Raw genomic sequence first — 12,883 nt, 5'->3', positions numbered from 1 at the left:
TGAAGCGATTCAGACACTACTGCAGCCAAATAGATCAGCAGGGCTTCCAAGTAACTGGTATTGTTTCAAAGGAAATAAATGAGGCAGCCTCTGTATTCCTATTGTTACAGTTGTCCTTTAATGATTATTGTGGTCACTCACTTATGGTAAACTATAGACACTTTTAGGGCCACTCATAAAGCACGTTTATATGCCAACACTGCTGTAGACATAAGTCCCCTATTTACTTAACTTTGTGCGCATTCCATTACATCAGCTCTTTCTGCTATTATTAGAAGAAAGCATAACATGGTGTCTTAATATATTGTGCAGTGCACACTGTCTCAACCACACCAGGAAATGTTTTTTTCCAGGAGCTGCATTACATGCTGTGCATATCCTGTCATTCTGCGAACTGCCTTTCTGTGCAGCACAGTTAAACTCCGGACCAAGAGGAAGCAAAGCCTTTGTTAGGGGGCTCATTTCTACACCTGTAGACATAACATTTCCAGCATGAGAGGCTAGACTAGGAAGCATCACCTTTGCATATAGCTGTTCTGTGTTGCCCTACAGTAGACCACAGAAGTAAATTAGGAATGTTTAGCTCAAGAGATTAGACATTAATGTAATGGACTTAAAATTGAGATTGGAAACTGACCACTAGCTTTTTATATGGTGACAAAATAAAACAGAGTGGGATGGGTTAGAACCCTTGTTAGGCTATGTATTGATGTGTCCTCATTAACATTGCTTTTTGCTTCTGTTCAGGTGCTTTTGGGACAGTCAATACTTAAAAAGGTGAAGAACAGTAGATACATGGTCATCCCACCACTCATGACTATAGAGAAATAAGGTGACTTGTGCAGGTGTACTTCCAAAATGCACAACAGGAATTCATTATGGCAGACCAATGAAAACAACTAGAGCAAAACTGGAGCCCAAAGCGACAGAAATATTTCTGAGCTTAAAGAATACACTGATTCTGATTGGTTACTTTGGGCAACTGCTTAACATTTGCAGCAGTGTTCTTTGCACTGGTCTTAATAAATCTCCAAAGCCCCAAAATGTTTTGTTAGTGCCAAAAAATGATGTATAAGCCTCTCTGCACTCATACTCAGTCCATTTATACATCCGTGTTCATTCCAGCTCCAATCATTAGGTAGCCACCTTTCTGTTCTGTGCACTATAAATATCAAGTCATCTAACAAAGATATTTTGGCAAATGCCTATACGTATGTATGTGTTTTCAAAGCAGCAGGTCAGAAGAGGTCTCGCACGCTAGGAAACAGACACCCATAAAAATGATACAAAGATTGTAACTTTTCCATGCTAAACAAACAAATTCTAATTCTTAGCTGGTGCTTAGACTTAACAGTTAGCCTGTGTGCAGTAAAACACGTCACTGTGCCACATTTCATATAAGGTGCAACAACATATCTTAGGATTACTCTCAGTGCAAATACTGCACTACTTCAGCCTCTACATTAAGTTTGTTCTATGATTGCCATTTGCACAGGCACAAGACACTAACATAACAATGCTTGTATGACTCATGTCTCTTTGGTAGATGTGTGGATAGGCGTAGGACTGCTTGCATGTGGAATGGTCCAAGCAAAATAAAAATAAAAAAAATCCACTTACCAGGGGCTTCTTCCAGCCCCTGGCATCCGTCCTGTGCCCTTGCCGCAGCTCCTGGTCCCCTCCGGTGGCGAAGCCGACCTCGACAGGTCGGCTTCCGCATCGGCTCTCTCTGTGCTCCAGTGTGCGGTTCACTGGCGTGCGGACGTCATCTGGACTGTACAGCGCAGTAGTTCTGCACCTGCACTGTACAGTCCAAATGACGTCAGCGCGATTCAGAGCCGCTCGCGCAGGCGCAGTAGGAATCCTGCGCCAAGGGGACCCAGGACCACCAGCGTGGATCGAAGCTGCGGTGTGGGCACCGATCGGCAGGCAGGGGCTGTATGAAGCCCCAGGTAAGTGGATTTTTTTTATTTTTATTAAGCTTGGATGTGTTCTTTAAAGTGAATCTGTGACCAACAGAAGTGTGACCTAAAGTGGAATATAACCCAGCAATTCATCTTTGCTATAAAACATTTTTTACAGCATATTATATGCAACCAGCATTTTGTTTTTACTAGACCAGCATTCGCAGGGTTACACACAGAGCTTGAAAGTTCAGTGCAGTGAAATGTGGATGCATCTGAAGTTGTAGATTATAAATGTATCAAGTGAGGAATGTAACATTCTGTGACTGTGCAGAAGCAGCTCGACACAGACAGAGTCAAAGCATGTCTGCCTTCAACACATAATTAATAAAACCAGTTATTAACCACCCTGGCGTTCTGATTAAATCGCCAGGGTGGCTGCGGGAGGGTTTTTTTTTAAATAAAAAAAAAAACTATTTCATGCAGCCAACTGAAAGTTGGCTGCATGAAAGCCCACTAGAGGGCGCTCCGGAGGCGTTCTTCCGATCGCCTCCGGCGGCCAGAAGTAACACGGAAGGCCGCAATAAGCGGCCTTCCGTGTTTCGCTTACCTCGTCGCCATGGCGACGAGCGGAGTGACGTCATGGACGTCAGCCGACGTCCTGACGTCAGCCGCCTCCGATCCAGCCCTTAGCGCTGGCCGGAACTGTTTGTTCCGGCTACGCTGGGCTCGGGCGGCTGGGGGGACCCTCTTTCGCCGCTGCATGCGGCGGATCGCCGCTGCACGCGGCGGATCGCCGCGCTGCAGCGGCGATCAGGCAGCACACGCGGCTGGCAAAGTGCCGGCTGCGTGTGCTGCTTTTTATTTGGTGAAAATCGGCCCAGCAGGGCCTGAGCGGCAGCCTCTGGCGGTGTTGGACGAGCTGAGCTCGTCCAGACCGCTCAGCTGGTTAATAAAATGCAAAGTCAACTCACAAAGCAAAAAACTGTACTTTTGGGAACCTATCCTTTCTAAATTAATAATAATACTTATGCACACATGTAAATATGATAACCGTATGGCATATAAAAAGTAGGAAAATATGTTTTTATTGACCATTATGACAGGGTTTTAAACCGCTTTAAGCTTAAAAGGACCCCGGGATAAGAGGGATATGGAGGCTGACATGTTTATTTTAAATAATGCACATTACCTGGCTGTCCTGCTGATCCTCTGCCTCTTATACTTTAAGCCATAGACCCTGAACAAGCATGCAGATCAGATGTCTATGACAAATCTGACAAGATCAGCTGCATGTTTGTTTTAGGTGTGTGATTTAGACCCTACTGACCAGAAAGATCAGCAGGACTGCCAGACAACAGATATGGTTTAAAAGGAAATAAATATGGCAGGCTCCATAGGTCTCACACTTTGGGTTCCTTTTAAAGTGTACCCAAATTAAATATACAAGATTTCAGAAATAAAATCTATTTTCTAAATTATGATAATAAATAGCAGCCTTTTTTCAGCTGCATGATGACAAATATAAAATATTTTACATTTATTGGAGGAACCCCTCCCTTCCTTTCATATTGCCGGGACAGAATCCGGCAAACTGGTGGAGTAGGTGGTGTCCGGCAAAGGAGGAATTGCAAATGGCTGCCACCAGTATAACCCTAGTTATGAAAAGAGAAGGGCGAAAAGCATGCACTGAAATGCACATAGCCTTGAAGGAGTGTTTATCTTTTTATGTGTTTTAAGTGGTGCAACTAAATATTTTGAATTAAAACATTTTTTTGATTTAGGTCCGCTTTAAGTTGTAAATTGTCCCCGACACTTCCGCCCCAAATAAGGTCCCTCTCCTTTTTCCACTAGCTGCAAATCTGCAGTGTTTCCATTTTGAAAAACGCATTCTCATTCACATGAACGAGAATCGTGGCAAAATCACTGTGCTCGATTTACAGCGTTTTTAAAAATCGAGACGATTTTGCCGTGATTCTCATTCAAGTAAATAAGAAAGCATTTTTCAAAACACAACAGAAACGCTGCAGATTGCAGCCAATGGAAAAGGGCCCTAAATGTTACTAGATCAGTGCCCACTTATCCTATCAACAGTATCACAAGAAACCCAGATGGTGATATTGGGCAAAAGAAAGAGGGCACAGTTTAGAAAGGTTCTCTGGGGGGTGGTAGAGGACTAGTAACGGTCGATTTTGATGTAAATGTCTAACACTTCTTTTTCAGTCCCTTCAGGGCCATTTTTAAAATAATTATCCGTCTGATAATCACTTCGAATGTATGGGACAAAGACTGAAGAGTGATCTGTTTATGATTATTTACAGTGCAGAACTCATATCTGCCTGCAAAGACTCATCCCGCCTCTACCTAAGCTATGTAGATTTTTATTAAGTCTGCAGTCTTACAGTTTAATCCTCACAAATGCCATCTACACAGCTTACAAATGGACGTCAGACATTTCCATTCAAAAGCACATTAAGATTTACATTAACTGATTTAAAACATGTTATATATCTATATAAATAATAGAGTAAGTGCCTCAACCTTCAAGCAAGAAGAAGAAGTAGCGCCCTGCCCCCAGGGCCGGTCCAAGCAAGAAGAAGGGGCTGGTCCAAGCAAGAAGAAGAAGTAGTGTCATATCAAACCAAGGGCAAAGTGGGATAATTTGCATATTCAGTAGCAGTGCTTTGTGGGTAACCACAAATGTTCACTTATAGCTGAAGTATTGCAGATTTGCTTCTGTTTTAAGAAGGAACATTACACCAAGCTTTGCTTTCTTTTAGTAGGAGGGTTTTTTGGTCTCTTTTATCCTCCTATACATTCTTAGTAGTTTGGGTCACCCTGAGCTGCTTGGCTACTCTGTAGTACTGGTCCAAGCCCTATCTCATACAGCCTTATGAATCCCTGCTATGTACTGATGAGTGCCAAATGGCTGAAATAGGCTGTCACATGTGGGTTTGATATGACTGTGTAAAACTTAAAGCTGTAGGCTTGCTTGACTTTCCAAGGGTGAAAAGGAATAATTTGCATATTTAGTAGCAGTGCATTGTGGGTAATCACAAATGTTCACTTATAGCTGAATTATTGCAGATTTTCTTCTGTTTAATGAAGGCAAATTACACCAAGCTTTGATTTTTTTTAGTAGAAGGTCTTTTTGGTCCCTTTTATCCACCTATACATTCCGAGTGGTTTGGGTCACCCTGAGCTGCTTGGTTACTCTGTTGTACTGGTCCAAGCCCTATCTCATACAGCCATATCAATCCTTGCCATGTACAGATGAGGACCAAAAGTCTGAAACAGGCTGTCACATGTGTGTTTGATATGGCTGTGTAAAATTTAAAGCTATAGGCTTGCTATACACCAGCGGTTCTGGATACTTGCTTGGCTTACTAAGGGTGAAAAGGAATTATTTGCATATTTAGTAGCAGTGCATTGTGGGTAACCACAAATGTTCACTTATAGCTGAATTATTGCATATTTCCTTCTGTTTTAGGAAGGCAAATTACACCAAGCTTTGCTTTTTTTAGTAGGAGGTCTTTTTGGTCCCTTTAATACCCCTATACATTCCGAGTGGTTTGGGTCACCATGAGCTGATTGGTTACTCTGTTATACTGGTCCAAGCCCTATCTCATACAGCCGTATCAATCCCTGCCATGTACTGATGTGAACCAAAAGTCTGAAACAGGCTGACTACATGTGGGTTTGATATGACTGTGTAAAATTTAAAGCTATATGCTTGCAATACACCAGCGGCTCTGGATGCTTGCTTGCTTGGCTTACCAAGGGTGAAAAGGGGTAATTTGCATCTTTAGTAGCAGTGCATTGTGGGTAACCACAAATGTTCACTTATAGCTGAATTATTGCAGATTTCCTTCTGTTTTAAAAAGGCAAATTACACCAATACAGTGTGCGGCATTGCAGGAAGTGACGACAGTGGAACACAGAAGAGGTGAGTCATCCCCGCCCGCTGCCTCTTACTAATAGTGGCGGCTGCTACTGTGCTTAAGCAGGAGGGGGAGCGCACGTGGGGGACCCAGGTGAGGAAGGGGGTTCCTGCTGAGCTTAAGCTGGAGGTAGAGCACACATGGGGGACCCAGTTGAGGGGGGGTCCAACCCCCCTCCTCGCCGCTGTGCCCAATACCCCCTTCCTGCCCTCTACCCTCTTATGCGGCGTATGCTACGCTGCGGGTCGGCTAGTAATGCTTAAAGAGGAACTGTAACGACAAAACGGCCCCTGGGGGGTACTCACCTCGGGTGGGGGAAGCCTCAGAATCCTAATGAGGCTTCCCACGCCGTCCTGCGTCCCTCGGGGGTCTCGCTGTAGCCCTCCGTACAGCCGTGACGCAATATTTACCTTCCTGGCTCCTGCGCAGGCGCTCTGATGGCTGTCGGCGCCGAAGTAGCCGGAAATACCCGATCGCCGTCGGGTCTGCTCTACTGCGCAGGCGCAAGTTTCTGGCGCCTGCGCAGTAGAGCGGACCCGACGGAGATCGGGTATTTCCGTCTATTTCCGTGCCGAAAGTCGCCACAGCGCCCCCGCTGGAGCCAGCAAAGGTAAATATTGAAGCTACAGTCGGCTCTGTCGCCGGCTGTTCGGAGGGCTGCAGCAAAACCCCAGTGGGACAGAGGACGGCGTGGGAAGCCTCATTAGGATCCGGAGGCTTTCCCCACCCGAGGTGAGTACCCACCAGGGGAGGTTTTTGTTGTTACAGAGTCTCTTTAAGATGTGGACACATTTGTTGGTATCACTCCACAAAAAAAAAAAAAAAAAAAAGTCCCAACCATCTCAAAAAGAACTTGAAAAAGACAAATGTTTTGGCCACCAATCACTGCCTAGTTCTTATTTAACACACACAAAAAAAACAACAACTATTTTTTAGTGTTTTCAGTCAACAAAATATTTTAAACATAAATGAAAATAGGGTGGACAAAAAGAGATGGCTTTTCCTGTAGTTCAAGAGACCTCTGCACCTGACAACAGGCATCTTCACACACAATTCCTAAGCAAACTGTTTTATGTGTGCCAGGTGTAAAGGGTACCTTCTCCACACTGTAGGATTCAGGTTTTTTTTTCATGGCTGTTCAATAAGTTTCAAATCACGGGTTCATAGAAGCCTACTTCAGAATAGTCTGATTTGTTCTTAGATATTCCTGGGTGCTTTCAGCTCTGTGTTTTTGGTCATTGTCCTTCAAGAATTTTCTGTCTTACCGCTTCAGGCAACAATCTGTTTTGCTTTCTCTCATCCACGTTAAGTGTTGGACACACAATAATAGTTACACAGCCAGTGACTGCTTTTGTAAATTTAAAGAGGAACTCCAGTGAAAATAATGTAATATAAAAAGCGCTTCATTTTTACAATAATTATGTATAAATTATTTAGTCAGTTTTTGCCCATTGTAAAATCTTTCCTCTCCCTGATTTACATTCTGACATTTATCATATGGAGACATTTTTACTGCTGGCAGGTGAAGTCAGTGGAAGGAGGTGCTGCTTAGGGCTGCACGATTTTAGGGAAAATTTGAAATTGCAATTTTTCTCTTAGAAATTGTGATTTCGATTTTTTCACGATTTTTCTCAAAACAAGCTTTAGCACTAAATTCACAATGTACAGTAACATTTACAAACATGCACTGACAGAAAATGTCTGCTAAGAGCCCCTCACTGGATATACAGACTTCAAATGCATTATTGGGACACAGTGATCCGAATAAAGAAAATCACAAGTTTGAAAAATCACTCAAGGAGCATTTTCCACTAGAGGCGATTGCTGAATCGCAAAATCCCAAATCGCTAGCGATTTTAAAATCGCTAGGATTTCTAAATAACATAGGAATCACGGTAGGTAATTTCCACTTCCGCGATTCGATTTTTACAAAAGTGCAATCGCGCCGCGGATTGATTTTTGCTGCGATTTTGCTGTGTTATGCAGTGCACAGCAAAATCGCAATCGCCGGGAAAAATTTGGACTTTGCTGAATCGCAATCGCTAGCGTTCAGCGCAAACGCTAGCTATTGCTAGTGGAAAAGGGCCCTAATCCAATTCACTACTTATTCTAGGGCTCCTGACAAATGTGTCCACGTTATTTTAAATTATTTTTGTAAAATAAGCAATACTTTACTACTTCACACTGCCATCATTTTACTCAATGGTCAGCGGCATGCAGTTTTACATGAGGTGACAGCTTTTCACTTAAATGACAGTTGAAATGAGCTTGAAGAATATCAACAAATTTGTCTATGTCTGTACTATGCCTCTGTACATGGAAATGGTGTATACTACATAACAGCAGAAGATAACCTACCTTGGAGGAGATGATCCTGTTGTCTGCAAATTTTTGAGGAACATATGGGCTATGCTGAGGGAACCTGTTTGCTACATACACTGTCCGCGTTTCACTGTGATTCGGAGGGTCACATCCCTAATAAGAAAAAGAAAAAAGTACTGTTAGATACATTTTTCGCAAGCGCCTATAAATATGGTGAATACAATAAATCTAAAATGCTACATCCATTCACTACATCAGGAAAACAACATTGTATAAGTAATCCTTTCTAAATAAACCTAACTATACAAAGCTAGCCCAGGCAGAGCCAATTCACATCATAAACCTCAAAGTACTGATTAGAGTGTATAGACTGGTGCATCATACTGCAACCTCGATTCTGAGAAGGTTTCAGCACTCAAGTCAAGCCTTGCTCACAGGTAAGGTTCTTAGCTGAGGTGCCTGGTCCGGGCCTCCTCTGCAGACAATGCAGCAAATGTACAATGGCCCCCAGCTTCCTTGGTGGCTTGGCCAGCTATCTACCTGGTAAATCATCTCGGCTGAGGGCACTGTCCTCTTACTTTCCCTGCCCACTCCACCAACCCTCCTCCCCCTCCACAACAAAAATGTATCACCAGCCTGGAGGCTGGCGATGTCTGTACAGCTTTAGCCCCACACTGCAGCTTGAGGGATCGAGTCCAGATGAGGCTCCAGACAGGAATCCACCAAACTGATCCCAACGCATGGTTCTGTGGAGTTCAATGGAGCAGAAAAGTAGCATCTGTTACAAGGCTTGGATCAATTAAGATGCGGCTCCAGACAGGAATGCACCAAACTGATCCATACGCATGGTTCTGTGCAGTTCAATGTAGCATTCTGTTATAAGACTCGGATCAATTAAGACATGGAGGGCGCGCACGCTAACCGCGCCCAGCATACTCCAAATGCAGAGAGTGATCAGTGACGTCAGTTCCGCATTCGTAGTACACCAGGCACGAGTAGCGTCTCTGTGCCTGCTATGCCGCTGATCGTATTGTGACGGAGGAGAGTGGGGCTCAGGTAGCGGCAGCAGCACTGGATGCCGGGGAGGCAGTGCAGCAGACAGCGTTGCGCGTACCACCTTGCAAGTGGTAAAGTACCACCAGTGATACGCGTACCATGGGTTAAAAGGCCCTGAATTAAGACTGCTGAGTCTTCCTCACTGTGGTCCCTTATTACAATCAACCTTTTTTATTCACAGTAGAAAGGAAATGACAACACATCATAGACCAAGCTGCACTTGACTGGCACTGGCTGGATAGGGCTGCAAAGCCCCTTAAATGTACAACTGTGCTAATTACAGCTGAAACCGATGCTGTAAACTAATGCAAGTCTCACTACTACAACTTACACACAAAGTTTTGAATAAGGACAATACCATTTATTGGTTAACTTAGAAGAAAAGCAGTAAGCTTTTGGCAATGAAGCCTTCGTCGGACTGATTCCTGAATACTGACAAACTATAGAACACAGCATATAAACACTGGACATTGAAAAGGCGATGCAATGTACTGCAATAAATGTCACTGAATGCCTAATTACATCAACTTATTAAAGGGACCTCTCCTTTCCTTTTATAAAAGAAACCAGTTCCACACGTTGCAATGCACATTTAGCAGGCGCGTTTAACAGGCTTTTTTATTGTATTTATAAAGCACCAACATATTACGCAGCGCTAATAAAGCGCCAAATAAAAGCACTGATAAGGCTTCTCTCAGGTTCCGCCCCCCACCCTAACCCAAGTTTAAAACCACCCAAAGATTTGGGAACTTGCATGCATATGTGACTTGGGATCAGCTATCCATAAAAAAGGCGGAATGGGGTGCAGCTTGGGCAGTGTATCAGGTCCTCTCACTAACTGTGGTCACTGCCTACAATGATTCTCAGCCCCAAGTAAAGGGCTTAGTTTTATTGTTTACTTCTAGTCAACGAAGCTAGCAAAAAGAAAAAAAAAAAAACACGTACAGGCATGGACTGGCTACATCTTATAGATATGCACCCATCCAGCCACTTGTCCCAAGCTGAAGTATAATTAGATAGGTGTGGCTATAGTCAGACCTTTATACTAGTAAGTCCTGAAGAAGCAGAACACAACAGGGATCTCTGTATCCTAGATTTTAAAATGAGCACTGCAGACTGGTTAATAAGGCTGCTTAGCATATTTACTTACACTCTTTAACTTATTAAATTACATGCAACGGGTTCAGTTGAAGTCAGGAACGCCACTGTTGACATCAGTCTCAGCTAAAAACCTTGGACTCCCAGCTAGTTTGGCAGCATGCCATTGGTAAGTGGAAATTGTTTTTAGTTTTAAAGCTCTAACTCCTGCACCTTATCTGTCTTCTTAATAACTGCATACCATAGAAATGCAATTATTAAAAAAAAGTGCATGGAAAATTACATTCTAAAAACTTTTGTATTTTAGTTGCAATTCCATAAACAAAGGTTTAGACTACAAGCTGTCAAAGGGTGCCAAGACTGCAGAGTACAACCAATACAACATTGTTTATGCTCCATGTCCAATTCCAGAGTTAACTGAAAGTAAATAATTTATCCACACGTACCAGTATGTATAATACATGAGCCATACAAACAACCTCCCGAAACAAGTGCTCCGAGGCATTTCAAGTTGGGTCACTCCACACATCTAAATGTAAAATAGGGGGTAAAAAGAAGCAGTGTGGTATGCCTGTGTATGATATCAAGTGAAAACAAGCAGTATTTCCTGCAGGTCTTCATACATAAAAATTGAGGGACCTATTCATAAAAAGCTCAGAAAGATTAAAAAAAATATTCTGCAGATGTGAATGAAAAGATTATGCTGCATTCCATTTATAAAGCTATACCACGAGGTTACACCTCTGTTCATTTCAATGAGACAGATGAGAGGTTCGCAGTAGCAAATGAGTGCAAACCTCAGCCAATCATGGTAGTCTTTCATACTGGTGCAAAACAATCCCTTGTATTCTCACTGCCCTTACATCATTTCCTGGTTTTAATGATCATCATCAGATAAAAACTGGCCAATGAAAATGAGAGCTGTGAAAAGTCCACTTTGCAAATGCAAAATAAATAAATAATGCAAATTGTAGCAATGTGTTTTTGCCCTTTCAAATCAATACCTTAAGGTCCAATTATTTTGGATTTTAAAGACATGTCTGCTAGTAGGTGACCAAGGATCACAATCTTTCCCCAAGTTCCATCAGAATGTAGCAAGATTTGCTGAAAGGCTAGTGAATTCCAACTTGTGCTATTGCAGTTGCACCAAACCTCCAAAGTAAAAAATTGCCAAAAATTGTTAGTGACCCAACAATACATTTCAACAACTCCTCCTTCTCAATTATCCTTAAAGGATACCCAAAATGGGTGAGAGCTAGGGAGGCTGCCATATTTATTTTACGTTTTAAACAATACCAGTTGCATGCCGTCCTGCTGATCTTTCATACGTCAGTAGTGTCTGAATCAGAGCATCTGAAACAACCATGCAGCAAATCCAGTCAAGCAGCTTATCTGCATGCTTGTTCAGGATCTATGGCTAAAAGTATTAGACACAAAGGATCAGCAAGACAGCCAGGAACATTGCATTGTTTAAAAGGAAATTACTATGGAATCCTCCATATCCCTCTCACTTTAAGTGCGCTTTAAGCCTGGTACACACCTTCAATTTTGATTTGCTAACCACTGACCAATTTTAACACCTCCATGTAGTATGAGAGTTTACCTACACAATCTGTTTTCTGTTATAGTATTCAATATCTGCTGTTCCCTCATACTACAATGGAGGTGGTAAAATTAGCCAATCATTGGCCAATCAAAAATAAAGGTGTGTACATCAGACTTACAATCAATACCCAACCTCAGGGCCCACATTATACTCAACTTTGGGAGTCACATGACTCCATCCCTCCAAGCAGAAAGCCATGGTTCTACTTAGGCCATGCAGCCCAAATCACACCATCTCAATGCCACTCCACAATCCCCAACTCATACACAGCAAGCCATGCCCCCACTGATCAGCAGACTAGGAAGGGAAGAAAGGTCGGTGGCTGCAGGAGTGTGGATAAAATAAGACCTCACTGTAACAAGGGAGTGAAAGGAGAATTTGGTCTTATGTGTGTCACAATAACCCACTGCAATATATTTCTTTGTAATTTAAAGGCATATTCAAATGCTCCATGTTTTAATGTATATGATTCAAATTTACATTAATGAGCAATTAACGGAGTTTTTGCAGTGCACAACTATACTTTAAGCCATGAATACATTTTAAATGTGTGGCTTGTTCCTGTAGTTCCTTGTTGTTAATGCTACAATATGACATTTGCAGTAACAGGCAATGCATTATAGATCGGCACTTTTGGCAATAAATATACCTGTATTTAAAATTCCTGGCAAGTAGCAGGTGCTGCTTATGTTAACTGACCACTCTCTTCAGTACTTGCCTTCCCTTATTTGTGCCCTGGCAGGATAAGCATGGCTACCCTTGTTTGTGCATGTGTCTTAGAAGCCATGGTAGTCTGGGTTCAGGTTGAAGCTCTCTTGCCCTTTGCCAGCCCAGACCGTGTGAGTGGTGCAGTATGTTGCTTTCAGGAACATTTTCAATGATTTATGCACCCATTCCCTTTGTTTAAAGGAAGAACCACAAAGTGTCTCAGCTTGAATCTCTGGTTCAAAAGTGTT

At 42.7% G+C, this 12,883-nt stretch overlaps 1 protein-coding gene across 8 annotated transcripts in view; it reads right to left on the bottom strand.

Moving 5' to 3' along the window:
• ATP11B (ATPase phospholipid transporting 11B (putative)) overlaps window positions 1-12,883 on the bottom strand; it is a 213,409-nt gene that overhangs the window by 155,114 nt on the left and 45,412 nt on the right. For all 8 annotated transcript variants that reach the window (XM_068281088.1, XM_068281083.1, XM_068281090.1 and 5 more), the window contains exon 2: window positions 8,204-8,320. In XM_068281088.1, coding sequence (XP_068137189.1) covers window positions 8,204-8,320 — 117 coding nt within the window. The remainder of the gene's footprint in view (window positions 1-8,203; window positions 8,321-12,883) is intronic.

Source organism: Hyperolius riggenbachi, chromosome 4, assembly GCF_040937935.1.
Source record: "Hyperolius riggenbachi isolate aHypRig1 chromosome 4, aHypRig1.pri, whole genome shotgun sequence".
NCBI classification, from domain to species: Eukaryota; Metazoa; Chordata; class Amphibia; order Anura; family Hyperoliidae; genus Hyperolius; species Hyperolius riggenbachi.
This window is presented reverse-complemented; position numbering and strand designations above follow the sequence as displayed.